This window comes from Pongo pygmaeus, chromosome 20, assembly GCF_028885625.2.
Source record: "Pongo pygmaeus isolate AG05252 chromosome 20, NHGRI_mPonPyg2-v2.0_pri, whole genome shotgun sequence".
NCBI lineage: Eukaryota > Metazoa > Chordata > Mammalia > Primates > Hominidae > Pongo > Pongo pygmaeus.
Window position 1 is genome coordinate 46,092,326 of NC_072393.2, and position 27,807 is coordinate 46,120,132.

Here is a 27,807-nt window from a genome sequence, read left to right on the forward strand (position 1 = left end):
TTGTTTTTGTTTTTATTTTTTATTTTCTTGTAGAGACTGGGCCTTGCTATGTTGCTGAGGCTAGTCTGGAACTCCTGGGCTCAAGCAGTCCTCTCACCTCAGCCTCCCAAAGTGCTGAGATTACAGGTGTGAGCCATGGTGCCAGGCCTTTCTCCCTATTTTTGGTTTATTAGTGACCATCCCAGTTCTCCAGCCCTGACGCTGCCAGTCCTGTTACTTCAGATCTCCATGCCCCACCTCGCCTTCGGTTTTGTTTTTATTCATCTTGGCTTCCCTAATTTCACATTGCCTGCTGTTCCAACTCCGTATTCTTAAATAAAAATATGTCTCACCAAGGCCTTCAAAGAAAACTGAAGGCAAGCGTTTCGTGCACTCCCTCCTGCCTCCTCCACCCACAATGCTGTGGTCAGCCGCCTCTAAGACTGATGTTATCTTCTGCTTCTCCTAGTGACCTCTGGACTTTCAAATAACCTTAGTCTGTTGCTGTTTCTTGCTAGATTTTTTTGTTTGTTTGTTTGTTTGAGACAGAGTCTCACTCTGTTGTAACCCAGGCTGGAGTGCAGTGGTGCAATCTCAGCTCACTGCAACCTCCGCCTCCCAGGTTCAAGCAATTCTCCTGCCTCAGTCTCCCGAGTAGCTGGGATTACAAGCGCCCGCCACCACGCCCAGCTAATTTTTACATTTTTGGTAGAGACAGGGTTTCACCACATTGGCCAGGCTGGTCTCGAACTCATAACCTCAGGTGATCCACCCACCTCGGCCTCCCAAAGTGTTGGGATTACAGGCTTGAGCGGCCACACCCGACCTGCTAGATCCTTTTTAGGCGTCCCCGTTTGTCTTCCTGCTGTGAAAAGAGGGGATCTAGCATGTTCTACCCTCACCAATCTGGGATCTGACATTGGTAGGAAGGAGTTTGCAAGTTATCCCTACAAATCTTGGTTGGATCTTGGAGTAAGGGGAGCACCTAGCTCTGAGAGTTTTGTTTTTCTTCTTTGTCAAAAAAGAGTAATGCACGCCCCGGATTTTTTAAAAGGTAATGAAACTGGCAACGCCTGTGTTTGCTTTATAATTATTTCTCAACCTACACCAAGATATTTTCTATACTTCTCTGAAAATAGCTTATGTTTCACAATTTTAAAAAAGAAAATAGGCCGGGCACAGTGGCTCATGCCTATAATCCCAGCACTTTGGGAGGCCCAGGCAGGCGGATCACGAGGTCAGGAGTTCGAGACCACCTGGCCAACATGGTGAAACCCTGTCTCTACTAAAAATACAAAAATTAGCTGGTCGTGGTGGCGGGCGCCTGTAATCCCAGCTACTCAGGAGGCTGAGGCAGGAGAATCGCTTGAAACCGCAAGGCAGAGGTTGCAGTGAGCCAAGATTGTGCCACTGCACTCCAGCCTGGGCGAAAGAGCGAAACTCCGTCTCAGAAAAAAGAAAATAGGGGCCAGATGTGATGGCTCATGCCTATAATCTCAGAACTTTGGGAGGCCAAGGTAGGAGGATCACTTGAGTCCAGGAGTCCAGCCTGGGCAATAAGCAAGACCCCGTCTATACAAAATTTAAAAAAAAAAAAATTAGCTGCGGCTGGGCGCGGTGGCTCATGCCTGTAATCCCAGCACTTTTGGGGGCCAAGACGGGCAGATCACGAGGTCAGGAGATCGAGACCATCCTGGCTAACATGGTGAAACCCCGTCTCTACTAAAAAAATACAAAAAAAAAAAAATTAGCCGGGCATGGTGGCGGGCACCTGTAGTCCCAGCTACTCGGGAGGCTGAGGTGGGCGAATTGCTGGAACCAGGGAGGTGGAGGTTGCAGTGAGCCAAGATGGCGCCACTGCACTCCAGCGTGGGAGAGACAGAGCGAGACTTAGCTGGGCATGGTGGCACGTGCCTGTAGTCCCAGCTACTCGGGAGGCTGAGGCAGGAGGATTGCTTGAGCCTGGGAAGTTGAGGCCGCAGTGAGCTATGATCGTGCTGCTGCACTCCAACCTAGGAAAGAGAACTCTGGCACTGAAAAAAAAAAAGAAAAGAAAATAGGCTTACAATAAAAAGCAATCTTGACCTACCGCAAAATCCCACTCCCTTGAAGACAACCACTTCTGCCCTGTTGCTTCTCTCAGTAATACTCCTTTTCTGCAGTTATCTCTTGACTTCTGCCATGTGTGTTTGGGGGAGCTTGAGGGAAGAGGGTGTCCCTGTCTCATTGAGAGAGGTGCCACCCTCTCTCAATTAGGAGAGGAGGGATGAGAGGGGAAAGGGGTCTCCAGTGTATTTCTCCAACCAGGGCATTAAATCCCTCTTGGGAGATATGGGATGGGGTGGATCGGAAAATAAATTTTTTTAAATCCCTACCAAAATATCAGCTGGCTTTTTTAAAAAAATCAAATACCGAAATCCAAAGAGACTCCAACAGAAAATTCACCATCTCCTCTGCCCTTTTCTTCCCATCTCATGCTGTGAACTGTCTTCCGTTGACTTTATCGCTACATTTCTTCAATTATTCAACCTTGATCCCTCCGTTTCATTTTATAAGCGTTTTATTAATTTCATTTATGTATTTATTTTTGACTAGGTAATGCATGTCCATGGTACACAAATTCACAAGGTTTGTAAATGAGAAAAGACGTGAGGTTCCTTTTGTTCTTTACCTGTGGCCTCCCTGCCCTATACGGGGACTCTAGGGTGGAATGTAGCAAAGCCCATCCACCAGCCATGTACTACCCCCCAACCCGGCCAGGTTGGAGCGACAGTGTCTGGGAAGCCGAGCCCCCCTTCTCGCTGCGGTGAGCCCGGACTGAGGCGCGCACTGCGCAGACTCCCCGCTGCAGTGGGCGGAGCTCCCACAGGCCGCGCCCCCTCATCCTCCCACCCTCGTTCAGCCTGTCCAGGCAGAAGCTGGGGCCCAGCGGAGGTAGCCGCAGACGCCTGAGAGCGAGGCCGAGGCCCCTCAGGGGTAGGTGGGGGGATGGGCAGCGGGGTGGCAGGGAGGCCCCGATGATCCCTGGCTGAGCTGTGTGGTGTAGGGGCACCTGAGGGCGGAGGAGCCACCTAGAATATACCCCCTGTCCCAGGGCTGAGAAAAGCCAGGCACAAAGACCTGGGGCTCCGCTGACCTCATCCAGCGCTGCCTTTCTGGGGTTGTCTAGAGCTTGGAGGAGGGAGAAGGGGGCTGCTAGAGGGGAGCTGCGTGGGTGCTGATGGGGGCAGGGTGGGCACTGCAGAGTGATGAGCAGGCAGCAGAGAGCTGTTGGATTTTGAGGGATTTCGAAATCCTGCTGACCAGTAACCAGCTTCCTCTTTTTGGGGTGGTGGGCAGTATGCCAGTGGCCCCCATGATTATGAATAGCCCCAAGACTAACCACCCTTCTGTGATGTCTGTCTCTCGAAAGCGTAGAACACCCCACACAGTGCCCACTTTTGTTCTGCCAGTTTGGAGACCCTGACACACCCACCTTCTCACCTGGGCTCTGCGTAGCCCCAGCCTTGAGGGAAGATGAAGCCTAAACTGATGTACCAGGAGGTAGGTGGATTGGGGGGCTCAGCAGGGTGGAGCTGGGTGCAGTGGGGGTGGGGGTTCCCAAGAGCCACCTGTCACCCCCGTTGTTGTCCCCATCCCCAGCTGAAGGTGCCTGCAGAGGAGCCCGCCAATGAGCTGCCCATGAATGAGATTGAGGCGTGGAAGGCTGCGGAAAAGGTAGGAGCCCTCCACCACCCTCGCTCTGTCTCAGAGACAGGCTGGGCTGCCCCCCTCGGGCTGCCTGACCACCTCCTCCTCCCCACAGAAAGCCCGCTGGGTCCTGCTGGTCCTCATTCTGGCGGTTGTGGGCTTCGGAGCCCTGATGACTCAGCTGTTTCTATGGGAATACGGCGACTTGCATCTCTTTGGGCCCAACCAGCGCCCAGCCCCCTGCTATGACCCTTGCGAGTAAGTGGGGGGTGCTGCAGGTGGTGGGGGAGGGGCCTGCCAGACCAGGTACACTTAAGCACACACTAAGCAGGGCCTGCACTCAGCCCTACCCAGCACTTGCGACAAGTGAGGAGGTTGCAGGCTCCCAAGTGCTTGCCCGCCCCCTCCTCCTCCACACACATAGTTTCTATGGCAGCCACAGCGTCATCTTCTATCCGGCCCATGAACAGACACAGCATCTTCCACCCACATCTGTGGACACACACATGCATCTAAATACATGACCTTCCTTCCACACCTCTAGACAGACACGCAGAGGATCATGAGTCCAGGCACGCATTCAAATACACACAGTTTTAAAAAATGTTTTAAAAAGAAAAGAAAAACTCAAACACAGTTTAGCTGGGCTTGGTGGCTCACGCCTGTAATTGCAACACTTTGCGGGGCTGAGGTGGGAGGATTGCTTGAGCCCAGGAGTTCCAGACCAGTCTGGGCAACGTAGTGAGGTTCCATCTCTACTAAAAGTAAAAAAAGTAGCCAGGCATACCGGTACACACCTGTAGTCCCAGCTACTCAAGAGGTTGAGGTGGGAGGATCGCTTGAGCCCAGGGGTTCGAGGCTGCAGTGAGCCGAGATCGCGCCACTGCACTTCCAGCCTGGGGTACAGGGCAAGACTCTGTCTCTAAAAAAAAAAAAAATACAGTCTGTCCAACATACCCATGGACAGATACCATGGACAGACTCACCTCCCAGCCCTTGCTCTCCGGCACCGTATGGCTGATAGCATCCCCCACCCCCCAGAGCAGTGCTGGTGGAAAGCATTCCTGAGGGCCTGGACTTCCCCAATGCCTCCACGGGGAACCCTTCCACCAGCCAGGCCTGGCTGGGCCTGCTCGCCGGTGCACACAGCAGCCTGGACATCGCCTCCTTCTACTGGACCCTCACCAACAATGACACCCACACGCAGGAGCCCTCTGCCCAGCAGGTACCTGCAACCTTGGCCCTGGCCGGCAGCAGGGGCGGGGGGTGGGAGGTAGCGGGGGCTGTGGGGGATGAAGGGGTTTCTCCTGCAGCCCAGGAGACAGAGGGGCATGTCTCACACAGCGGATTGGACACAGGTGTTTGCAAGCAGCTGTCGTCACATGGCTCTCTGGACTGGGGGCGTTTGTCACGGTCATCTGTAGGCCTCTGAATGTCAGGGTGCGGGTTTGGTTACAAGGGATTGTTAGGCTGGCAGATGTCAGTCACCCACAAGCTGCCCTGACCCCGTCACACAAAGAAAGGGAAGAGTGGAGTAATTAACAGCCCAGCCTCAAGACAGGGGCCACCTCCCAGCTGTGTGACCCCAGGCAGGTCACCTCTTCTCTCCAGCTTCAGTTTCTTTATCTGTAAAATGGGGCCAATTTACAGCACCTGCTTCTTAGGGCTCTTGTGAGGATGAAATGGACTAATCCATGCAAATTTTAGCACAGTGTCTGGCATAGAGTCAACCTTTGTGAGTCTGCTGTTACTATATCCTGGTATGGTCTGCAGACAAACTTAAAGAACGTAAAAGCTTCACAATTTGAAAAGGAACAGCCTACATGGATAACCTCTTCCATTGAAAAACCATGAATTTTTCCTTCTGTTTTCTTCTCCCTACTGGCTCTTTTTGTGAGAAGTTGTCTTAAAACTTAACTAAAATTACAAGGCTCCTTAAGAATTGCCTGAAAAACAATAATTATGGCCAGGTGTGGTGATTCACACCTGTAATCTCAGCACTTTGGGAGGCCTAGACAGGAGGATCACTGGAGCCCAAGAGTTCGAGACTAGCCTGAGCAACATAGTGAGACTCCCCCCCATCTCTACTAAAAATAAAAAAAAATTAGCAGGGTGTTGTGGTGCATGCCTGCAGTCTCAGATGCTTAGGAGATGGAAGGAAGAAGATGGCTTGAGCCCAGGAGTTGGAGGCTGCAGTGAGCCGTGATCATGCCACTACACTCCAGCCCAGGCAACATAGCAAGACCTTGTCTCAAAAACAAGAAAAAGAAAAAGTAATAATAATAATTACAAAAGTTAAAAACCAAAGCCAGGCATAGTGGTACACACCTGTGGTCCCAGCTACTTGGGAGGCTGAAGCAGGAGGATGACTTGAGCCTAGGAACTGGAGGCTGCAGTGAGCCATGATCATGCCACTGCACTCTAGCCTGGGCAACATAGTGAAACCCTGTCTCTAAAAAAATTTTTTTTATGTTAAAAAACTATGAGCTCCCACTCCCTGCTGGCTCCCTCTGAAGTGGTTTAAAACACAGATGTAGGAGGCAGATGGTCTGGGTTCAAATCCTGCTCCATAGCTGGATGTGGTGGTGCACTCCTGAGGTACTAGCTACTTGGGAGACTGAGGCAGGAGGAGTGCTTGAGCCCAGGAATTGAAGATCAGCGTGGGCAACATAGCAAGACCCTGTCTCAACAAACAAACAAAAACAAAATCCCACTCCACTACTGAGTTCTCTGGGGGGATTATAATTAAACCGTCCTTACCGGGTTGTGAGAATTCAGTGAGTTCGCTGAGAAGGAGCCTAGAACAGGGCCTGGCACACAGTAGGTTCCAGGGCATCCTTGACTGTTGCTGTTGTTGGCATCGTCGTGCCTCACCCGATACCTTCCAGGACCCCCTGCCTGAGCCTCGCCCCCACTATCCTGGGAGATGACTGGAGGCCCTGCCTTGATGCTGAATTTTGAGAAAGTCCCTGGAGGGGCAGGAGGGGTCAGGAGGCCTTGGAGGGGGATCACAGGGCAACTAATTATTAAAGCAGATAAAGATGTTTAAAACAGATAAGGAAGTCTTTTAGTATTTTAATCTGTAAAATCTTTAATCTATGCAGGCTAATGTAAAGCCTGTTTACTCCTAATCATGTCTCAAAATAACTCCACTGGGCATTACCTTGTGGGGTTGGAGAGCTGGCTGGTCCAGCCCCTCAGAAGCTCTCCCCTCCCCGCAGGGTGAGGAGGTCCTCCGGCAGCTGCAGACCCTGGCACCAAAGGGCGTGAACGTCCGCATCGCTGTGAGCAAGCCCAACGGGCCCCAGCCACAGGCGGACCTGCAGGCCCTGCTGCAGAGCGGTGAGCTGGGGCCCAACTGGGGCTGGTCTGGGCCTGGGGGTACCCAGCCTGGCCCCTGATCACTGCCCCTGCTGGTCACAGGTGCCCAGGTCCGCATGGTGGACATGCAGAAGCTGACCCATGGCGTCCTGCATACCAAGTTCTGGGTGGTGGACCAGACCCACTTCTACCTGGGCAGTGCCAACATGGACTGGCGTTCACTGACCCAGGTCTGTCTGCATCCTGTCTACCTTCCTTCCAGGCCGCTCCCTGCCCCACAGGGCACCCAGCCTCCGACAGCACCCCTCCCTCAATCCAGAGTCCTCTCCACCCATTCTCTGCAATGGCTTCCTCCTTGCCTCCTACCAGGCCTCCCTAATCCAAGCCATGCACGGTGGCGCACACCTGTAATCCCAACACTTCGGGAGGCCAAGGTGGGAGGATCGCTTGAGCCCAGGAGTTAGAGACCAGCCTGGGCAATATAGTGAGACCCCATCTCTACCCAAAAAAAAATTAGCCAGGTGTGGTGGCACACACCTGTGGTCCCAGCTCCTTGGGAGGCTGAGCTGGGCTGGAAGGGTCACTTGAGCCCAGGAGTTTGAGGCTACAGTGGGTTGTATTCATGCCACTGCACTCCAGCCTGAGCGACAGAATGAGACCCTGTTAAAAAACAAAGAATCCCTAAATGGAGCCCTCTACTGCCCTCACCCTGCTCCTGGAAGCCTGGGGCTCCCTCTGATCCCCAATTGCAGCTACCAGCCCCTCTACGGGACATTCAAGGGCCTGCGCACCCATTTGATCTTCATTGTACATCTCTGTGTGCCTGCTCTAAGTCCAGCCCTGTCCCGGGTAATGTTGGGAACATGGTGGTAACAGATGGGCCTCATGGAACTCCCAGTCCAATGCAGACTGGCCTGTCACCTGACAGTGACAGCCCAGAGGGGTCAGGGCCGGGGTTGGGGAGACACAGGCAGAAGGTCAGGGCCAGGATGGAGGGAACAGAGGGCTGTGGAAGCTCAGAGACCCCAACCTGGGGTATTGGAGGGTTTCCCAAAGGAGGTATAACTAATCTGATCCCTGAAGGATAGATAGGGAGGAATTAGCCCAAGATGGAACAGGAAACAGCTTGGGCAATGAGGTGAAGATAAGACAGGACAATAACTCATGAATTCATTTCCTTAACAGATAGTTCCCCTAACCTTTAATCTCAGCAATTATGCAGGGAGATGCTGCAGATATAGCTGTGACTGAGACATCCCTGGTGCCTGTCCTCCCAGCCCAATGGGAAGACCAGTTTGTCACCAGAAAGAATGAGGAGGGAATCCCAAGGGACTATGAGAGCGCAGAGGAATGCCTGGCGCAGGCTGGGTAGTCATGGGAGGCTTCCTGAAGGAGGCAACATGTCAGCCTAGACCTAAGAATGAGTAGAAGCTAGCTCAGTGGAGGGTAGAAGCAACAGCAGATTGCAAAGTTTCAGGAAACCTGGAGCTTTGGAATAACTGATTTTCATCCAAACTTAAGTTGATAATCATTCTAGGACTTTAGCTATTGGAGCTGGGGTGGAGGGGGTACTGAGGGACAGGGGGTACTGAGGGACAGGGGGATAGACAGAGACCATCATCTGTGTCATCTGTGAGCACCAGGCCGCTATCCCTGAGCTCAGCACTGCCCTCCTACAGGTCAAGGAGCTGGGCGTGGTCATGTACAACTGCAGCTGCCTGGCTCGAGACCTGACCAAGATCTTTGAGGCCTACTGGTTCCTGGGCCAGGCAGGCAGCTCCATCCCATCAACTTGGCCCCGGTTCTATGACACCCGCTACAACCAAGAGACACCAATGGAGATCTGCCTCAATGGAACCCCTGCTCTGGCCTACCTGGCGGTGAGTCTGGGGCAAGTGGGGCCTGTCATGTCCCAGCCCCATGCTGTCACTCACAGCCTCCATCTGTCCCTGTTTGGTGATGACAGGGAGGGCGTATCCTGACCATCAGTTCTCACCCCAGCTCATTATGCTTGGTCAGGGGACTGGAGTAGTTCCCAACATCCCTCGGCCTCTATTTCAGTTAGAAAATGGGTATTGTTTCCAACCTGTTAGGGCTGCTGGGAGAGGTTCCCTGGGTTCATGCACACCAAACCATTGGTGCTCTGTGTCATCCAGTATAGCCACAGGTGGCTCTTTCAGTTTAAGTTAATTAAATGCAATTAACAGTTCAGGCCAAGTGGGGTGGCTTATGCCTGTAATCCCAATACTTTGGGAGGTTGAGGTGACAGGATCACTTGAGGCCAGGAGTTTGAGACCAGCCTGGACAACATAGCAAGACTCCATCTTTACAAAAAACAAACAAACAAACAAAACTAGTTGGGTTGGGTGGTGCATGCATGTAGTCCCAGCTACTCGGGAGGCTGAGGCAGGGGGCTCACTTGAGCCCAGGAAATCGAGGCTGCAGTGATCCATGATCACACCACTGTACTCCAGCCTGGGTGACAGCCTGTTTCAAAAAAAAATTTTTTTCAAGCCAGGCATGGTTTCTCATCCCTGTAATCCCAGCACTTTGGGAGGCCAAGGCCAAGATGGGAGGATCACTTGAGGCCAGGAGTTCAAGACCAGCCTGGGCAACATAGGGAGACATCATTTCTTTCTATTTTTTTTTTTTGGGTCTTATTATTTATTGTTCTAGATAGGATACCCAAGAACTAGGGAGACACCATTTCTACAAAAACATAATATTAATTAAAATTAGCCGGGTGTGGTTGCATGCACCTGTAGTCCCTGGGGAGGCTAAGACAGGGGGATCACTTGAGCCCAGGAGTTCGAGGCTGCGTGAGCTGATTGTACCACTGCACTCCAGCCTGGGCAAGAGGCTGTTGCCCTGTCTCTAAAAAAAGACAAAATTCAGTTCCTCATGCAGTAGCCACATTTCATATGCTCAGTAGCACCTGTAGCAATTGACCACCATATTGGACATTTCCATCACTGTGACAGGCTCTATTGGACAACACTGGCTCTTGCCCATGGCAGATACTGATCACTCTGGACAAGGCACTGATGTTTCTAGCTCTTGATGGTTTCACTAGTTGAGGCAGGCAACCCAGGTCTCCCTAGGTCCCCCTGAGCAAGTCACCTGTCCAAGCCCAGAGTCATCATGGAAGGTACGACCCTAAGGTATGGACGCAGGGAAGTGTGATGCATTGGGGTCTTTCACTACAAGGGCCTCCCACGGGGGATCAAGGCTCTCCTCATTACCACTTCCCCTTTTAGAGCCTCAGTTTCCTTGTCTGTTGAGCATTAAGGAAGATGGGGGGGCAGGCACAGTGGCTCATGCCTGTAATCCTAGCACTTTGGGAGTCCAGGATGGGCGGATCACTTGAGCTCAGGGGTTGGAGACCAGCCTGGGAAACGTGATGAAATCCCATCTCTACCAAAAATACAAAAATTAGCCTGGAGGGGTGGCGGGCACCTGTCATCCCAGCTACTCGGGAGGCTGAGGCAGGAGAATCACTTGAACCCAGGAGGTGGAGGTTGCAGGGAGCCGAGATTGCACCATTGCACTCCGGGCTGGGCGACAGAGTGAGACTCCAGTTCAAAAAAAAAGCGGGGGGCGCAGGGGAGCTGGGAAGAGGGCCTGGTGTGGCACTGGGCACCCGAGGGGTTCCCAGTCAAGGCAGGCTGTGAGCAAATCAGGGAAGAAAGTGACTCGAGGCCAGGCACAGTGGCTCACGCCTGTAATCCCAGCACTTTGGGAGGCCTAGGCAGGTGGATTGCCTGAGGTCAGGAGTTCGAGACCAGCCTGGCCAACATGGTGAAATCCCATCTCCACTAAAAATACAAAAAAATTAGCTGGCTGTGGTGATGCGCGCCTGTAGTCCCAGCTACTCGGGAGGCTGAGGCAGGAGAATCACTTGAACCCAAGAGGCAGAGGTTGCAATGAGCTGAGATCATGCCACTGCACTCCAGCCTGGGAGACAGAGCAAGACTCCATCTCAAAAAAAAAAAAAAAAAAAGACGAGCAGAGGTCCTCAAACTGAGCATGCCCCAGAATCAGCTGGGCGGGCTTGTTAAAACTCAGATTCCTGGACCCCACCCCAGCACTCTGATTCAGTAGGCCATGTGCAGTGAGGCCCAGGAATTTGCATTTTTAACAAGTTCCCAGGTGATGCTGTTGCTGTCAGATCAGGGACCTTACGTTGAGAAGCACTGGGTTAGAGCATAAATTCTGGAACCAGACAGCCTGGGTTCAAATCCTGGCTCCATTTATCTGCTGTGTGACTTTAAGTAAGTCACTTACCCTCTCTGAGCCTCAGTTTCCTCACATGTGAAATGGATGTGGTGATTGAACCTCTTCTTCATGGAGGCTGAGGATTTGGTGAGATCCACAGTACCTGGCTTGTGGTAAGCTGTCCGTATGTGGGGTCCATTGTGACGATGACCCTGGCAGGGCACGTGTCTTGACTGTCCCCTCGCCCTCAGAGTGCGCCCCCACCCCTGTGTCCAAGTGGCCGCACTCCAGACCTGAAGGCTCTACTCAACGTGGTGGACAATGCCCGGAGTTTCATCTACGTCGCTGTCATGAACTACCTGCCCACTCTGGAGTTCTCCCACCCTCACAGGTACTGCTGGGTGTGGAGATAGGGAGCCGCTGCAGTTGGCCAGGAGACGGGAGAGGGAATCATGGAGACCAGAAAGCTGGTGGGGGCTCCAGGCAAGGGGACAGATGGAAGAGAAGCCGCAGGGAGAGACAGTCACCAGGAGGTGACCGGAAGAAGGTATCTAGGCACTTGAGACAGGAGAAAGAGAGATTATGGAGGAGACAGGGATGAGGTTTCAGGACAAGGTTTGAGGGAACAGAGAAAAGGATGAGAAGGCCGGGCGTGGTGGCTCACACCTGTAATCCCAACATTTTGGGGGGCTGAGGTGGGTGGATCACTTGAGGTCAGGAGTTCAAGACCAGCCTGGCTAACATGGTGAAATCCCATCTCTCCTAAAAATACAAAAATTAGCCGGGCGTGGTGGCACGTGCTTGTAATCCCAGCTACTTGAGAGGCTGAGGCAGGAGAATTGCTTGAACCTGGGAGGTGGAGGTTGCAGTGAGTTGAGATCGCACCACTGCTCTCCAGCCTGTGGGACAGACAGAGCGAGACTCTGTCTCAAAAAAAACAACAAAAAAAGAGAAGGCTCAGAATATTGGGGTTGAGGGCAGGAAGCCTGAGGCAGGGGTGCAGGATGTTGGATTTGGGGAGGTAGGAGGCATGGGCTGGAAACAGGACGAGGGGCTTGGGGGATGGGGACTAAAAGTATTTGGGTTTAGGGTAGCAAGCTTGGGGATTTGTGATCCTGGGATAAGAAGGATAACAACCGACTGGGCGCGGTGGCTCACGCCTGTAATCCCAGCACTTTGGGAGGCTGAGGCGGGTGGATCACGAGGTCAGGAGATCGAGACCATCTTGGCCAACATGGTGAAACCCCATCTCTACTAAAAATACAAAAAATTAGCCGGGTGTGGTGGCAGGCACCTGTAGTCCCAGCTACTTGGGAGGCCGAGGCAGGAGAATCGCTTGAACCCGGGAGTCGGAGGTTGCAGTGAGCCGAGATCGCGCCACTGCACTCCAGCCTGGGCGACGGAGCGAGACACCTTCTCAGAAAAAAAAAAAAGAAGGATAACAACCATACCCACTGCAACATCCAGGTGGATGATGGCACTTGTGGGGCTCAAAGAAGGTATTCTAGGGGCAGTAGATAAGACAATGGGTCCACGCATGGTGGCTCACACCTGTAATCCCAACACTTTGGGAGGCCGAGGCGGAAGGATCCCTAGGAGTTTGAGACCAGCCTGGGCAACATAATGAGACCCCGTCTCTATACAAAAATTGGAAGATTAGCCCAGTGCGGTGGCACTCACCTGCAGTCCCAGCTACTGAGGAGACTGAGGCAGGAGGATCACTTGAGCCCAGGAGTTGGAGGCTGCATTGAGCTATGGTCGTGCCACTGAACTCCAGCCTGGGTGATAGAGCAAGAACCTGTCTCAAAAAGAAAAAAAGAGGATGGATCGGGCACGGTGGCTCACGCCTGTAATCCCAGCACTTTGGGAGGTCAGGGCGGCCAGATCACCTGAGGTCGGGAGTTCGAGACCAGCCTGTGACAAACATAGAGAAACCCCGTCTCTACTAAAAATACAAAATTAGCCGGGCGTGGTAGCGCATGCCTGTAATCCTAGCTACCCGGGAGGCTGAGGCAGGAGAATCGCTTGAACCCAGGAGGCAGAGGTTTCAGTGAGCCAAGATCATGCCATTGCACTCCAGCCTGGGCAACAAGAGCGAAATTCCACCTCAAAAAAAAAAGAAAGAAAAAAAGAGGATGACAACACTGCGTTTTGGGGAGCAGGAATGGGAGCCGCAGCCAGGAAGAGGAAATAGGGATGTGGGATTTATGGAGACAGGAACAGGGTCTGGGAGCCAGCGATGAGGAAGTCCTCTCAATAGCTAAAGCAGGGCCCAGGCTTGGTTCCCCAAAGCTGAGGGCAAAGCCTGTGGACACAGCCGCCCTCTGCATCCTGCCTCACCTCCTATACGCCCGTCCTCAGGTTCTGGCCTGCCATTGACGATGGGCTGCGGCGGGCCGCCTACGAGCGTGGCGTCAAGGTGCGCCTGCTCATCAGCTGCTGGGGACACTCGGAGCCATCTATGCGGGCCTTCCTGCTCTCCCTGGCTGCCCTGCGTGACAACCATACCCACTCTGACATCCAGGTGGTAAGCACCACCCCAAGCCACCCCTCGGCCCCTGTGTGGGGCAGTCCTAGGGACACAGCCCTCATGGGACTCGTCTGTCAACTGACAAAGGCAGCCCAGAGTGAGCCCTGTCACGGTGGGGAAACCATGGGTCAGGGCCAGGGTGGTGGGGCACAGGGAGAGGGGCCAGGACCGGGATGAGGGGGCACAGGCAGAGGGGTTGGGGCCAGGATGGGGGTGCAGAGAGAGAGGTGTTGGGACCAGGAATGGGGACATGGGCAGGTAGAGGGATCGGGGCTGGGATTGGGAGCACAGACAGAGGGATCAGGGCTGGGATTGGGAGCACAGGCAGAGGGGTCAGGGCTGGGATTGGGAGCACAGGCAGAGGGGTCAGGGCTGGGATTGGGAGCACAGGCAGAGGGGTCAGGGCTGGGATTGGGAGCACAGGCAGAGGGGTCAGGGCTGGGATGGGGAGGCACAGGCAGAAGGGTCGGGGCCAGGATGGAGGAGGCCCAGGCAGAGGGGTGAGGACTGGGGTGGGGGGCACAGAGAGAGGGTTTGGGACCAGGACTGGGGGAGTGGGCAGGTAGAGGGGTCGGGGCTGGGGTTGGGGGCACAGGCAGAGGGGTCAGGGCTGGGATGGGGAGGCACAGGCAGAGGGGTCAGGGCTGGGATTGGGAGCACAGGCAGAGGGGTCAGGGCTGGGATTGGGAGCACAGGCAGAGGGGTCAGGGCTGGGATTGGGAGCGCAGGCAGAGGGGTCAGGGCCGGGATGGGGATGCCCAGAGGAAGCCTCTGCCCTAGCGGGAAGGGCCAAGGAAGATGTTCTGGAAATGGGGGCATCTGAGATGAGACCTCAGGAATGAACAGGAGCCATTCTGCAGGGAACAGTGTTTTGCAAATGAGACCACCGGGGCCTCCCTTTCAGCTTTCGTTCTCAGAGTGCCCCACCACCTGGCCCTGTTCTGGCCCCCAAGGATTCTATGGGAAGCAGTAGAGTCCCACAGATCTGGCTCCACACCCTGCTCCCTGATCCCGGGGCTCCTCCTACTCCCCCTGCCTCTCACACTCCTTCCCATCCTCCCCTCCCACTCAGAAACTCTTTGTGGTCCCCGCGGATGAGGCCCAGGCTCGAATCCCATATGCCCGTGTCAACCACAATAAGTACATGGTGACTGAACGCGCCACCTACATCGGTGAGTGTCTTGAGCACCACGGGGCACTGAAGAAGAGGGGGTTCAGACACCAGGGGCGGCCCCCCAAGGGTGCCCTTACGCTCCACCCATTCCTCTCTAGGAACCTCCAACTGGTCTGGCAACTACTTCACGGAGACGGCGGGCACCTCGCTGCTGGTGACGCAGAATGGGAGGGGCGGTCTGCGCAGCCAGCTGGAGGCCATTTTCCTGAGGGACTGGGACTCCCCTTACAGCCATGACCTTGACACCTCAGCTGACAGCGTGGGCAACGCCTGCCGCCTGCTCTGAGGCCCGATCCAGTGGACAGGCCAAGGCCTGCTAGGCCCCCGCGGACCCAGATGCCCTGGGTCACGGTCCCTGTCCCCGTGCCCCCGCTTCTGTCTGCCCCATTGTGGCTCCTCAGGCTCTCTCCCCTGCTCTCCCACCTCTACCTCTGCCCCCACCGGCCTGACGCTGTGGCCCCGGGACCCAGCAGAGCTGGGGGAGGGATCAGCCCCCAAAGAAGTAGGGGTGCATGCTGGGCCTGGCCCCCTGGCCCACCCCAACTTTCCAGGGCAAAAAGGGCCCAGGGTTATAATAAGTAAATAACTTGTCTGTACAGCCTGTGCCTGACTGAGTGGTGTGAGATGGGGTGCAGGGGTAGGGGACAGCTGGCATGGGCCTCTGGTGGGGACATCTTTTTGTGCTGAGCCCTCAACATGTCACTGGCATGTGCTGAGCCCTCAGTGTATGACTAGTGTGAGTTAGCATGTACTGAGCCCTCAGCATGTGCTGGCATGGGTTGGCATGTGCTGAGCCCTTAACATGTAGTGTACATGGGCTGACCTGTGCTGAGCATGCAGTGTGCCACCTTGTGGCCTGGCATGGACTTAACACTCATGTAGCCAGCATGGGGTATGTGCTGCACAGAAGCATGTTCCCAGATCGATCAGCAGGGACCAAACCATTGCCACATCCCAAGGGTGAACAAGCATGGCTGAGCACCGGAGTGTGCAGCAAATGTGAATTTCGGCCTGCCAAGTGGATTTACACCCAGCATGTCCCAAATGTGGGTGAGTGCATGCCAACCCTGTAAACATGTAGGAAGGACAGGTCAACAGACAAGGAGACCCCAGCATCTGGCAAACTTGATTAACACATACTGAACACAGCATGTTCTGAGGGTGGATTCCCAACATGCCAAGCACATAGCATATTTAGGACATGGGTTAGTCAACCAAGCACAGTTTTTCCCTCCTAGTGTGACAGCAGCCCAGGCTCCAGCCTGAGCCAGTGGTCAACTGGGCCCAGCATCGCAGAGCAAGTCGCTGGGTGCCAGCCTGGAGCCCCCATTCCCCCCAGGGCCAGTCCAAGCCCCAGGCAGTGAGAGCAGGCTTGAAGCAGGACTGCTGAACAGTTCTATATTGAAATAGACAGAGGCAGCAGGGCCGAGGGCAAGCACAGGGCCAGTGGGGTGCAGCCCCCTTTCCTGCTGTCCTTCTGGCCAAGGGGCATGGGCCAGACTCCAAAGCCCTGCTGTGTTTAGGAGAGGTGTGCAGGCACGCACCGCACCGCAGATGGGGAATGAGAATTTCTGGATAACTATCTTTCTGTAAGAATAATTTGTGGGTTCGGGAGATGGCTCTGAGGAGCAGTTCAGGTTGGGAGGGAATGCCAGCCCAGCTAGCACAGCCCCCAGTGATGGGCAGGGGTGGAATCACCATCAATGGTGCCCGGTGACATGCTGGAGGAAGCTGGTGGCCCCCCGGGGTGGACCATGCTGGTGGGAGCGGCGGAGTGGGAGCCCCTGAGCCCGTGGGCCCCTGACGCTCTCCAGGGTCCAGTCTGGCTCACTCAGCCATTCTCCAGGACAGCTGCTGGGGTCGAAGAGCTCAGGGTCTGGCCTCTGTGGGGGAAGAGGAGAGAGGTGCATCAGCCAAGCAGTGTTAGTGTATTAGTGTCTGCTGAGCCTCTGTCACCTCCTCCTCATGAGGGTGAGCATGTACTAGGGTCTTACCAGTGCTGGGCCTTTATTGCCTCTTTGTAGTGATGTGATGACAGCTCACTGCAGCCTCGACCTCCCTGGCTCAAGTGATCCTCCCACCTCAGCCTCCCGAGTAGCTGGGACTACAGGTGCATGCCACCAAAACCAGCTAATTTTTCTAATTTTTTGGTGCAGACGGGATCTCACTATGTTGCCCAGGCTCTTTATCACTTCTTATAAGTAGATTACTGTGCCCTGAGCTTTTGTCACAGCCTGGAAGTAGCTGAGTAAGTGCTGAGCCTTATCATATCTTGATGGTATTAGGTGTGTGCTGAGCCTCCTCAGACCCTAATTGTATCCTGCACATGGGTGAGTGTGTGCTGAGCCTCCTCACACCCTTATCATATCCTGAGCGTGGGTGAGTGTGTGCTGAGCCTCCTCACACCCTTATATCCTGAGCGTGGGTGAGTGTGTGCTGAGCCTCCTCACACCCCAATCGTATCCTGAGCATGGGTGAGTGTGTGTTGAGCCTCCTCACACCCTAATCATATCCTGAGCGCGGGTGAGTGTGTGCTGAGCCTCCTCCCACCCCAGTCGTATCCTGAGCATGGGTGAGTGTGTGCTGAGCCTCCTCATACCCTAATCATATCCTGAATGTGGGTTGAATGTGCTGAGCCTCCTCACATCCTAATCTTATCCTAAGGTGGGTGAGTGTGTGCTGAGCCTCCTCACACCCTAATCGTATCCTGAACGCACCCGGCTCACCTCAGCTTCCATGGTCATATTGTCAATGTTGGGCCCATCCTCATCTCGCTGCAGGATGGCCGGTGGCTCAGCAGAGGCCCCGAGATGCTCTCCTTCCTCCCAGCTGCTGCCCCGGCAGGGCCTGTCATCCTCAGGCGAGACCTGGCTCAGCCGAATGAGGTTGCTGAAGTTGGAGTCGGACTTGGAACCCGCAGGTGGCTTGCGGGCCTTGTGGCGGCCTGCCAGGCGGCTGCTGTAGAAGGCCAGGATGGGCTCAGGGCTTGAGTCGGGCATGTGGTGGCCAGTGATGGCTGCCTTGAGGGGGGCCATCATGTCGGAGACCACATCGGTGCAAGTCTCACCCCACAGCCCATGCCCAGCCTCCTGCAGACTCAGGTCGTCCAGCTGGTCGATGGCTCTTTGCATACCTGGTGCCTTCTCCTCTCGGAAGAAGGGGCTGCTGCTAGCCACACTGCCCATACCCGTGGCCTCCTTCTCCTCAGCCAGACGGTAGTAGGGGGTCCCATCTTCTAAAGCCACGACAGGTGTGGGGGGCTTGCCCTCCACCTGGAGCGAGAGGCGGTAGCTGCGCAGCGAGAGCTGGTAGTAGTGGGTGGTCTCGTGGGCACTGCGCAGCTGCTGCATGGACACGAAGGGGTGGCGCAGGGCAGCGCTGGGGCTGATGCGTTCGTGTGACTCCCAGGTCAGCATGCGCTTGATCAGCTCCACCATGCTCTTGAGGTCGGCGTGCTCCGCCAGTGCCTCCCGGTCGGGGAAGCTTAGCCGACTGGCCACACTGCCACCGTTCACTGTCTCAATCTGGTCCAAGGACTTGAGCATATACTTGCGGCGCTCCAGTGGGCGCACCTGGCGGGGCATGGAGAAGGGGGCAGGGTTGACCGTTGTGCAGGGCTAGGGCCCTGGGCACTCCTGCTGTGGTACCCACATGTAGCCCCGACTTCCAGGTCTGCCCATGATCTGCCTTGGAGCTCTCTGGCTGCTAGAAAGGCCACCCTGGATCCGTCACACCCAAGCCCCTCTAATCTAACCCAAATCACTGGCCCAAGTTCCACCCCTTGCCCCAGACCTCCAGTCCCCCTCAGCACCATGGGTGCAAGCCCTACCAGCAGCTAGCAGAAGGGCTGCCCGGAATCTCTAGTCCTCCCTGGAATCAAATCCAGGTCCCTCTTACTGCCACAGCTCCACACTTGATCCCAGGCCTCCCGGTGGTCGAACCCAGACCCTTTCTTGCTATACTAGTTTATCACCCCCTGCTATTAAACTGCCATTGACTTTTAGTCTCACCTGTGGTCCCATCCAGACCCTTCTTGCTGTGAAATCAAGACCTATGACCTCAAACTCCTAGTCCCCTCTGCTGTCTAACCCAGGCTCTTGCTGCACAGATTGGAGGGACAAAGCCATAGAGGTAGCAGACTGGCTGCTGCCCCAAACCTCTAGACTCACCTGAGGTCTCACTCAGATCCTTTTTTTCTTTTCTTTTTTTTTTTTGTATGTGTGAGACAGAGTTTTACTCTTGTCGCCCAGGCTGGAGTGCAATGGTGCAATCTCGGCTCACTGCAACCTCCGCCTCCCAGGTTCAAGCGATTCTCCTGCCTCAGCCTCCCAAACAGCTGGAATTACAGGTGTCCACCACCATGCCCAGCTAATTTTTGTATTTTTAGTAGAGATGGGGTTTCACCATGTTGGCCAGACTGGTCTCGAACTCCTGACCTCAGGTGATCCACCCACCTCAGCCTCCCAAAGTGCCGGGATTACAGGTGTGAGCCACTGTGCCTGGCCTTAGATCCTTTTTTTTTTTTTTTTTTTTTTTTGTTTAAACAGGGTCTTGCTCTGTCGCCCAGACTAGGATGTAGTGGTGCAATCATAGCTTACTGCAACTGCCAACTCCTGGGTTCAAGTGATCTTCCCACCTCAGCCTCCCAAGTAGCTTGGAACTACAGGTGTGTGCCACCATGCCTGGCTAAATTTTAAAAAATTTTTTTCTAGAGACGCAGTCTTGCTATGTTGCTCACAGTGGCTTCAAGTGATCCTCCTGCCTTGTCCCCCACCAAAGTGCGTGGACTACAGGCATAAGCCACTGCACATGGCCTCTCTCGCAATTCTCATAGCCAATCTCAGACCTCATATATTCTCTGTGGTCTAATCCCTCTTGCCACACAAGTTGCTGACTCCAGAGCTGAAGCTGGCAGAGAAGCTGCCCCAATCGTCCTGTCACACTTGTAGTATGACCCAGATCCCTCTTGCTAGAGCAGCCCCCACATCTGACTTCCAAACATCTAATTCTCCCTGCAGTTTCTCCCCCAGATCTATCTTGCTGCAGTAGCTGACCAGTCCCACTTTTGATCTCACGCAGCTCTTTCTTGCTGTGAAAATGCCCTAGGCTGACCCCCAAGTTCCAGTCCTCACTGAGGTTTAGCCCAGAATTTTTTTTTTCAATTATTAAAAATATTTTTTCGGCCGAGCACGGTGGCTCACGCCTGTAATCTCACCGCTTTGGGAGGTCGAGGTGGGTGGATCACGAGGTCAGGTGTCTGAGACCAGCCTGGCCAACATGGTAAAACCCCATCTCCAGTAAAAATACAAAAAATTTGCTGGGTGTGGTGGCAGGTACCTGTAATCCCGGCTACTCAGGAGGCTGAAGCAGGAGAATCTCTTGAACCCGGGAGGCAGAGGTTGCAGTGAGCTGAGACCACACCACTGCACTCCAGCCTGAGCAACAGATCGAGACTCCGTCTCAAAAAAAAAAAGAAAAAAATATTTTTCTTTCCTTTTTTTTTTTGAGACGGAGTCTCACTCTGTTGCCCAGGCTGGAGTGCAGTGGCGCGATCTCGGCTCATTGCAACCTCCACCCTCTGGGTTCAAGCAATTCTCCTGCCTCAGCCCCCCGAGTAGCTGGGATTACAGGTGTCTGCCACCACGCCCAGCTAATTTTTTGTGTTTTTAGTAGAGACTGGGTTTCACCATCTTGGCCAGGCTGGTCTTGAACTCCTGACCTCGTGATCCACCCACCTTGGCCTCCCAAAGTGCTGGGATTACAGGCGTAAGCCACCACACCTGGCCTCTGTTTTTTATTCTTTTCACTCTATTCTTCTGGTCTGATAGATTTTTTCTTTTTGAAACAGGGTCTTGCTCTGTCACCCAGGCTCAAGTGTAGTGGCATGATCATAGTTCACTGTAGCCTGGACCTCCCAGGTTCAAGGAATTCTCCTGCCTCAGCCTCCCGTGTATCTGGGACAATAGGCCCATACCACCGTGCCCGGCTAATTTTTTTTTCCACGTTTTATAAAGAGGAGGTCTCACTATGTTCCCCAGGCTGGTCTCAAACGCCTGGGCTCAAGGGATCCTCCCACCACAGCCTCCCAAAGTGCTGGAATTACAGGTGTGAGCCACGTTGGCCACCCTAGAATTTTTTTTCATGTAACAGCCCCCACACTGACTGCCCTCATCCAACTTTTCCCTTACCTTCGTCTCGGCCAGGTAGTCAGCCGAGGACTTGAGCTGCCAGGGGTTGGCAGCGTCAGGGTGGGGGTTGCGCTTGAAGAAGTGGTGGGCCTTGCAGGCGGCGTGCAACAGGTGCGGCTTGGGCAGGCCCTGGGTTTCGCAGATGTAGCGCACCTGGTCGTACTCGTTGTTGCCCGGGTAGAGGGGCCAGCCCAGGTGCAGCTCAGCCATGACGCAGCCCAGGGACCACACGTCCACCTTCTCGCAGAAGGGCAGCCCCAGCAGGATCTCAGGGGCCCGGTAGAAGCGCGACTGGATGTATGGCTCCTTCACGTAGCGCACCTCGCTGAAAATGCTGGCGGATCCAAAGTCAATCACCTGTCAGGGGTGGGGAAGAGGGCGAGTGGGCAGGTCAAGCTGCAGGGACAGCTGAGCTGGGCCACCCCTGGCATCTTTCACCTGGCATCTTCCTGCATCTGCTATTTGACTCTGGCCGTCTCTGGGTCTGTGATTCTTTAGTTGCTTTGTTGGTTTTTGTTTGCTTGTTTGTTTGAGACAGAATCTCGCTCTTGTTGCCCAGTCTGGAGTGCAATGGCACGATCTCAGCACACTGCAACCTCCACCTCCCCAGTTCAAGCGATTCTCCTGCCTCAGCCTCCTGAGTAGCTGGGATTGCAGGTGCCCACCACCGCGCCCGGCTAATTTTTTGTATTTTTAGTAGATACTATGTTGGCCAGGCTGGTCTCGAACTCCTGACCTCATGTGACCCACCCGCCTCGGCCTCCCAAAGTGCTGGGATTACGGGTGTGAGCCACCGCACCCAGCCTTTGTTGTGTTTTTTTTGTTGTTGTTGAGACCGAGTCTCACTCTGTCGCCCAGGCTGGAGTGCAGTGGCGCAATCTTGGCTCACTGCAACCTCTGCCTCCTGGGTTCAAGTGATTCTCCTGCCTCAGTCTCCTGAATAGCTGGGTCTACAGTTGCACACCACCATGCCCTGCTAATTTTTGTATTTTTAGTAGAGATGGGGTTTCACCATGTTGGCCAGTCTGGTCTTGAACTCCCGACCTCAGATGATCTGCCCGCCTCAGCCTCCCTAAGTGCTGGAATTACAGGCATGAGCCACCGCACCCGGCTGTGGCCGTAGTTGTTAAGTCCCTATCTCCGTCTCTTCCAGCCTTTGTGTCTGGTTCGAGTGACTGACTCTGTCTCTGTTCCTCTCCACTAGAACTATGCATAGGAGGGTTAGGACCCTACTCTTCCTCTTGCACCCCACACCTTGTCCATCAGCCAACAGATCTAGCATCTGCTCCCTCTGCATGCCATCCACAGCCCCCACCCTGGTCCTACCCCGCATCCTCTCCAACCTAGACTAACGCAGGGGCCTCCTCGCTGGTGTCCCTGCTCCTCTCCTCTGCCCCCTAGTCTGTCTGTCACAAGCATCCAGGGGGATCCTGTGGCCACCTGGAATAGATTGGGTCCTCCCCTGCTCACAGCCACATCCTGTGACAAAAGCCAAAGTCCTCACCGTGGCCCACAGGTCTCCAACGTCTGCTCTGTCACCTCACCTCCCTGCCACATCCCCCACTCTCCCCGTCACTCACCCTCCTCCAGCCACAAGGGCCTCCTCACTATTCCTTGAATAAGTCAGACATTCCCAGCTCAGGGCTTTGCACTGGCTGTTCCCTCTGCCTGGAATGCTTTTCCCTGCATGAGCACAGGGCTCCCTGCCTCACCTCCTTCAGGTCTTTACTCAAATGTCACCTTTCTATCAAAAGGTGAAAGGGAGGACAAAAAAAAAGATCACCTTCTCAGTGAGGCCTCCCCTAATCATTCTGTGAAAGCATCAGCCATCAGCCCCCACCCTTCCTATCCCCCTGCCAGGCCCCTGTTTTTCTTTTTCTTTTCTTTTCTTTCTTTTTTTTTTTTGAGATGGAGATTTTTGAGACAGAGTTTTGTTCTTGTCGCCCAGGCTGGAGTGCGATGGTGCAATCTTGGCTCACTGCAACCTCCTCCTCCCAGGTTCAAGTGATTCTCCTGCCTCAGCCTCCCAAGTAGCTGGGATTACAGGCGCGTGCCACCACACGCAGCTAATTTTTATATTTTTAGTAGAGACGGGGTTTCGCGATGATGGCCAGGCTGGTCTCGAACTCCTGACCGCAGGTGATCCACTCGCCTCGGCCTCGCAAAGTGCTAGGACAGGCGTGAGCCACCGCACCCGGGTCCACCGTTGCTCTTAATGCCATTTCACACACTATATCTCTTAATTTTTTATTTTAATTTTATTTTTTAATTATTTATTTTTTGTGACAGAGTCTTGCTCTGTTGGCCAGGCTGGAGAGCAGTGGTGTGATCTTGGCTCACTGCAACCTCCACCTACTGGATTCAAGTGATTCTCCTGTCTCAGCCTCCTGAGTAGCTGGGATTACAAGCGCTAATCTTTTGCATTTTTGGTAGAAACGGGCAGGGTTTCACCATGTTAGCCAGGCTGGTCTCAAACTCCTGACTCATATGATCCAAAGTGTTGGGATTACAGGCATGAGCCACGGCGCCCAGCCCTTTTTTCCTTTTTAGAGACAGGGTCTTGCCCTATCACCCAGGCTGGAGTACAGTGGCACCATCATAGCTCACTGCAGCCGCGAACTCCAGGGCTCACAAGATCCTCCCGCCTCAGCCTCCTGAGTAGCTGGGACCACAGGCATGCACCACCATACCCAGCTAATTTTTTAACTTTTTGTGCAGACAGAGATGGGTCTCACTATGTTGCCCAGCATGGCTCTTGGGCTCAAGTGATCCTCCTGCCTCAGCCTCCCAACATGCTGGGATTATAGGCATGAGGCCCCGCACCTGGCCCTGGTCTACTTCCTTATCAAGTTCAGCATTTCTCTCCCCAGCTAGGATGTCAGTCCCACAAGGGCAAAGAATTTATCCATTTTGTTCAATACTGTATCCCTAGATGCCTAGAACAGGGCTTGGCACACAGCAGGGGCTCAGTAAATAATGAGTGAATGAATGAATGTATGTATGGGCTTTGAGTTCCTTCATTCTCTTTCCATCTCTTGCTTGTATCTCTCTCTCTCCGTCTCTCGTTTGAGACAGTGGCTCACCCTGTCACCCAGGCTGGAATGCAGTGGCGCAATCTCGGCTCAAGGCAACCTCCACCTTCCAGGTTCAAGCGATTCTCCTGCCTCAGCCTCGCAAGTAGCTGGGACTACAGGCACGTGCCACCATGCGCGGCTAATTTTTGTATTTTTAGTAGAGATGGGTTTTCACCATGTTACCCAGGCTGGTCTTGAACTCCTGGGCTCCAGCAATCCTCTCACCTCAGCCTCCCAAAGTCCTGAGATTCTAGGCATGAGCCACTGTGCCTGGCCATTTGTACCTCTCGTTCTTTCTTTGCAACTGCCTCTCCATCACTTGCCTGTCTCTTGTCTCTCAGTGTCTCTCTCTCTCTCTTTCCATCTCTGTCTCTGTGTCATCCACTAGGAAGACACCTCCCTGAAGTCCAGGTCCTCTTCTGTCTTCCTCATCAGGCACTGTTCACACCTGTCATAGGCCTTTGACACATGACAGGTGCTTGGCCAACAGCTGCGGAACCAACATTGTGAATGGCCAAAAGCCTTTGTCTCTTCCCATGCCTCTGGTGGAGCTGTCTGCCGTTTTCACTCTGAATCTCCGTGACTCTCTCTTGGCCTGTTTCTTTTTCTTTTTCTTTTTCAGGTGGTTTCACTCTTTTGTCCAAGCTGGAGTGCAGCGGCATGATCTCGGCTCACTGCAACCTCCGCCCCCACCTGGGTTCAAGCGATTCTCCTGCATCAGCCTCCCAAGTAGCTGGGATTACAGGTGCACCCCACCACACCTGGCAAGTTTTGTATTTTTAGTAGAGACGGGATTTCACCATGTTGGCCAGGCTGGTCTTGAACCTCTGACCTCAGGTGATCCACCCGCCTCAGCCTCCCAAAGTGCTGGGATTACAGGCTTGGGCCACTACACCTGGCCAGCCTCAGTTTCCTTCTCTGAGTTTTTCTGCCTTTCATTCAGCCATTTCTCAGTTTTTTGTTTTTGTTTTGTGGTGAGATAGAATTGAGCTCTGTCGCCCAGGCTAGAGTGCAGTGGCGTGATCTCAGCTCACTGCAAAACCTCTGCCTCCCAAGTTCAAGTGAGTCTCCTGCCTCTGCCCCACAACTAACTGGGATACCAGGTATGTGCCACCACACCTGGCTAACTTTAGTTTTGTTTTTTTTTTCTGAGACAGAGGGACTTCCTCTGTCGCCCAGGCTGGAGTGCAGCGGTGTAATCTCAGCTCACTGCAACCTCTGCCTCCCAGGTTCTAAGTGATTCTCCTGCTTCAGCCTCTGGAGTAGCTAGGATTACAGGTGCCCACCACTACACCCAGCTAATTTTTATACTTTTAGCAGAGACGAGGTTTCACCATATTGGTCAGGCTGTTCTCGAACTCCTGACCTCAGGTGATCCACCCGCCTCGGCCTCCCAAAGTGCTGGGATTACAGGCATGAGCCACCGCACCTGGCCATCCCTCACCTTTCACCTGCAGAAAGCAGTATCATGAAATGGTTATTAACTGCGATTCTGATCCCAGAGTGCCAGGGCTTCAGTACCCAAGAGGCTGAGTGACCCTGGGCACTTAGTCTATGTTTGTGGAATTCATTCATTCATTCATTCATTCATTCCACAGAGACGGTGGGGGTGATAATGCCAGCCAGGTGCTGTGGATCCGTCCTGTCTGTCCCCTGCTGTGTTTGTGGAAGTCCCTGCTTCCCTGGGTCTCTGTCCTTCCACCTCTTGGGGCAGAATAATCCACTTTTTTCTGTCTCTGTGTCTCTGGCAAGCATTCATTTAGCACTGGCTCCATGACTGCAGTGCTGGGAGATGTCAGGGACACAGCGATGACTAAGTCAGCCCCAGCCTTGCCCTCAGGGTGCCCCTGGTTGAGACGCATCCAGACAGTATCAAACTCAAAAGCAGACAGAGACTGGGCATGGTGGCTCACACTTGTAATTCCAGCACTTTGGGATGCCAAGGTGGGCAGATTGCTTGAGTTCAGGACTTTGAGACCAGCCTGGGCAACATGATGAAATCCCGTTTCTACCAAAAAACACAAAAATTGGCCGGGCACGGTGGCTCACGCCTGTAATCCCAGCACTTTGGGAGGCTGAGGCGGGTGGATCACAAGGTCAGGAGTTTGAGACCAGCCTGGCCAACATGGCGAAACCCCATCTCTACTAAAAATACAAAAATTAGCCGGGCATGGGTGGCAGGCACCTGTATTCCCAGCTACTCAGGAGGCTGAGGCCGGAGAATTGCTTGAACCCGGGAGGCGGAGGCAGTGAGCCAAGATCATGCCATCATCACCCCGTCTCTAATAAGTACAAAAAAAATTAGCTGGGCGTGGTGGCGCATCCCTGTAATCCCAGCTACTCGGGAGGCTGAGGCAGGAGAATCGCTTGAACCCAGGAGGCAGAGGTTGCAGTGAGCTGAGACTGCGCCACTGCACGCAAGCCTGGGTAACAGAATGAAACTCCGTCTCAAAAATAATAATAATAATAATTTTAAAAAGTTTAAAAAAAATCGAGGGCTGGAAGAAGCTGGGAAAAAGACAAGGAACTAGGGACGCAGCCACCCTAGATGACCCCTACTCACCTTGACCCTGAAGGGGCAGCGGGTCTGGTCCACCAGCATGATGTTCTCAGGCTTGAGATCAGCGTGGATGATCGCCAGCTCCTTGAGCCGGGCCAGGGCTCTGAGCACCTGCAGGGTGACTGTACGGATGTGGCGGGCAGGGAGGGGCGCGAAGTTGTTCTCCTTCTGGAACTCAAAAAGGTTTTGCTCCAGCAGCTCGAAGACCAGGTAGAACTTGAGGGCATCGTGGAAGAACTCAAGGAAGCGGATGACGTGGGCCTCCTCAGGGTCTAGGCCTCGCATGCAGTGCAGCAGCTTCAGCTCGTTCTTGATGATGCGGTTGCGGTAGGCGTCGTTCTTGAGGATCTTGATAGCCACCATCTCGCCTGTGCTCCGCCGCCAGCCCTTGGCTACCTCCCCGAAGGTCCCCTTGCCCAAGACCTCGATGATGTCATAGCAATCAGTCTCCGACTGGATGGTGGCCATGGTGCCGCTGCTGCCAGTCACCGCCCTGCCCAGGCCCCTGTGCCACTGGCTCTGCCGCCCAGGCCTCCTGCCTGGCCGCCGACACAGCAGGCCCCCAAGTGGGGGAAAGAGAACCGCACTCGTGTCTCCTCCTATGAGGTTGGCCCCTGCTTCCCTGGCACCCCCAAGCCCCCAGGCCACACTGTCAGTCTGCCAGGGGCTGCGCCCTTCCCCAAAAGCCCTCCTGGCTTGGGATGAGGGGCCCCAGGCCCCACCGAATGGGTTCCAGCGCTGTTGAGTGGCTCTGGTTCTGTTGTTGGAGACCTGAGCCCTGGCTGGAGTGGGGGGTGGGGTGCCAGGCTGGGTCCCCTCCCCCGCCCAGTGGCGGAACCTTGCAAAGACCAAACAGGTGAAGTGTTGACAGAGGGGAGTCTAATCGTGGGCCTTGGGCATACAGGAATGGGGATAAGGCAGGAGTGAGGAAAGGTGGGCTTCTTGAGCTTGGGAGATGTGATATGTGTGTGTCCGTGTTCAGAAAACCCCTGTCCCAGCCTGTGGCTACTGTAGGGTGAGGTTGTAAAAGGCCCTGAATGCCAGGCTAAGGAGATTGGACTCTGTTCTGAGAGCAC

The 27,807-nt window shown here is 54.2% G+C and overlaps 2 protein-coding genes across 32 annotated transcripts in view; one reads left to right on the plus strand and one right to left on the minus strand.

Moving 5' to 3' along the window:
* PLD3 (phospholipase D family member 3) overlaps window positions 1–15,505 on the plus strand; it is a 31,047-nt gene extending 15,542 nt beyond the window's left edge. For 4 of the 31 annotated variants that reach the window (XM_063657728.1, XM_063657726.1, XM_054462774.2 and 1 more), the window contains 12 exons: window positions 2,684–2,955; window positions 3,397–3,522; window positions 3,622–3,696; window positions 3,785–3,927; window positions 4,711–4,894; window positions 6,891–7,011; window positions 7,093–7,220; window positions 8,670–8,870; window positions 11,457–11,596; window positions 13,567–13,732; window positions 14,808–14,907; window positions 15,008–15,505. In XM_063657728.1, the coding sequence (XP_063513798.1) occupies window positions 3,496–3,522; window positions 3,622–3,696; window positions 3,785–3,927; window positions 4,711–4,894; window positions 6,891–7,011; window positions 7,093–7,220; window positions 8,670–8,870; window positions 11,457–11,596; window positions 13,567–13,732; window positions 14,808–14,907; window positions 15,008–15,195 (1,473 nt within the window). In that variant the 5' untranslated portion in view covers window positions 2,684–2,955; window positions 3,397–3,495 and the 3' untranslated portion in view covers window positions 15,196–15,505. Of the gene's footprint in view, window positions 1–2,574; window positions 2,956–3,391; window positions 3,523–3,621; window positions 3,697–3,784; window positions 3,928–4,710; window positions 4,895–6,890; window positions 7,012–7,092; window positions 7,221–8,669; window positions 8,871–11,456; window positions 11,597–13,566; window positions 13,733–14,807 lie in introns of all 31 variants that reach the window. The other 27 variants (XM_063657731.1, XM_054462773.2, XM_054462764.2 and 24 more) reach the window with 16 other exon arrangements.
* Window positions 15,506–16,015: 510 nt separating this feature from the next.
* On the minus strand, window positions 16,016–27,556 carry HIPK4 (homeodomain interacting protein kinase 4). Its single transcript, XM_054462759.2, has 4 exons — window positions 26,735–27,556; window positions 21,098–21,454; window positions 17,636–18,481; window positions 16,016–16,792 (listed from the first exon to the last, which is right to left on the minus strand). Exons 1-4 carry the CDS (start codon window positions 27,197–27,199, stop codon window positions 16,610–16,612), a joined length of 1,851 nt encoding a protein of 616 aa, XP_054318734.2. The 5' UTR covers window positions 27,200–27,556; the 3' UTR covers window positions 16,016–16,609.
* Between the last annotated feature and the right edge of the window lie 251 nt (window positions 27,557–27,807).

Bases quoted from the DNA above. Each gene is read 5' to 3' on its own strand.
- HIPK4 (XM_054462759.2), bottom strand. From the start codon at position 27,199: ATGGCCACCATCCAGTCGGAGACTGATTGCTATGACATCATCGAGGTC. The intron at 21,455-26,734 runs GTGAGTAGGGGT...CACCCCTGACAG, and splicing joins GCTGCCCCTTCAGGGTCAAG to GTGATTGACTTTGGATCCGC. The intron at 18,482-21,097 runs GTAAGGGAAAAG...ATGCCCCGCCAG, and splicing joins ACTACCTGGCCGAGACGAAG to GTGCGCCCACTGGAGCGCCG.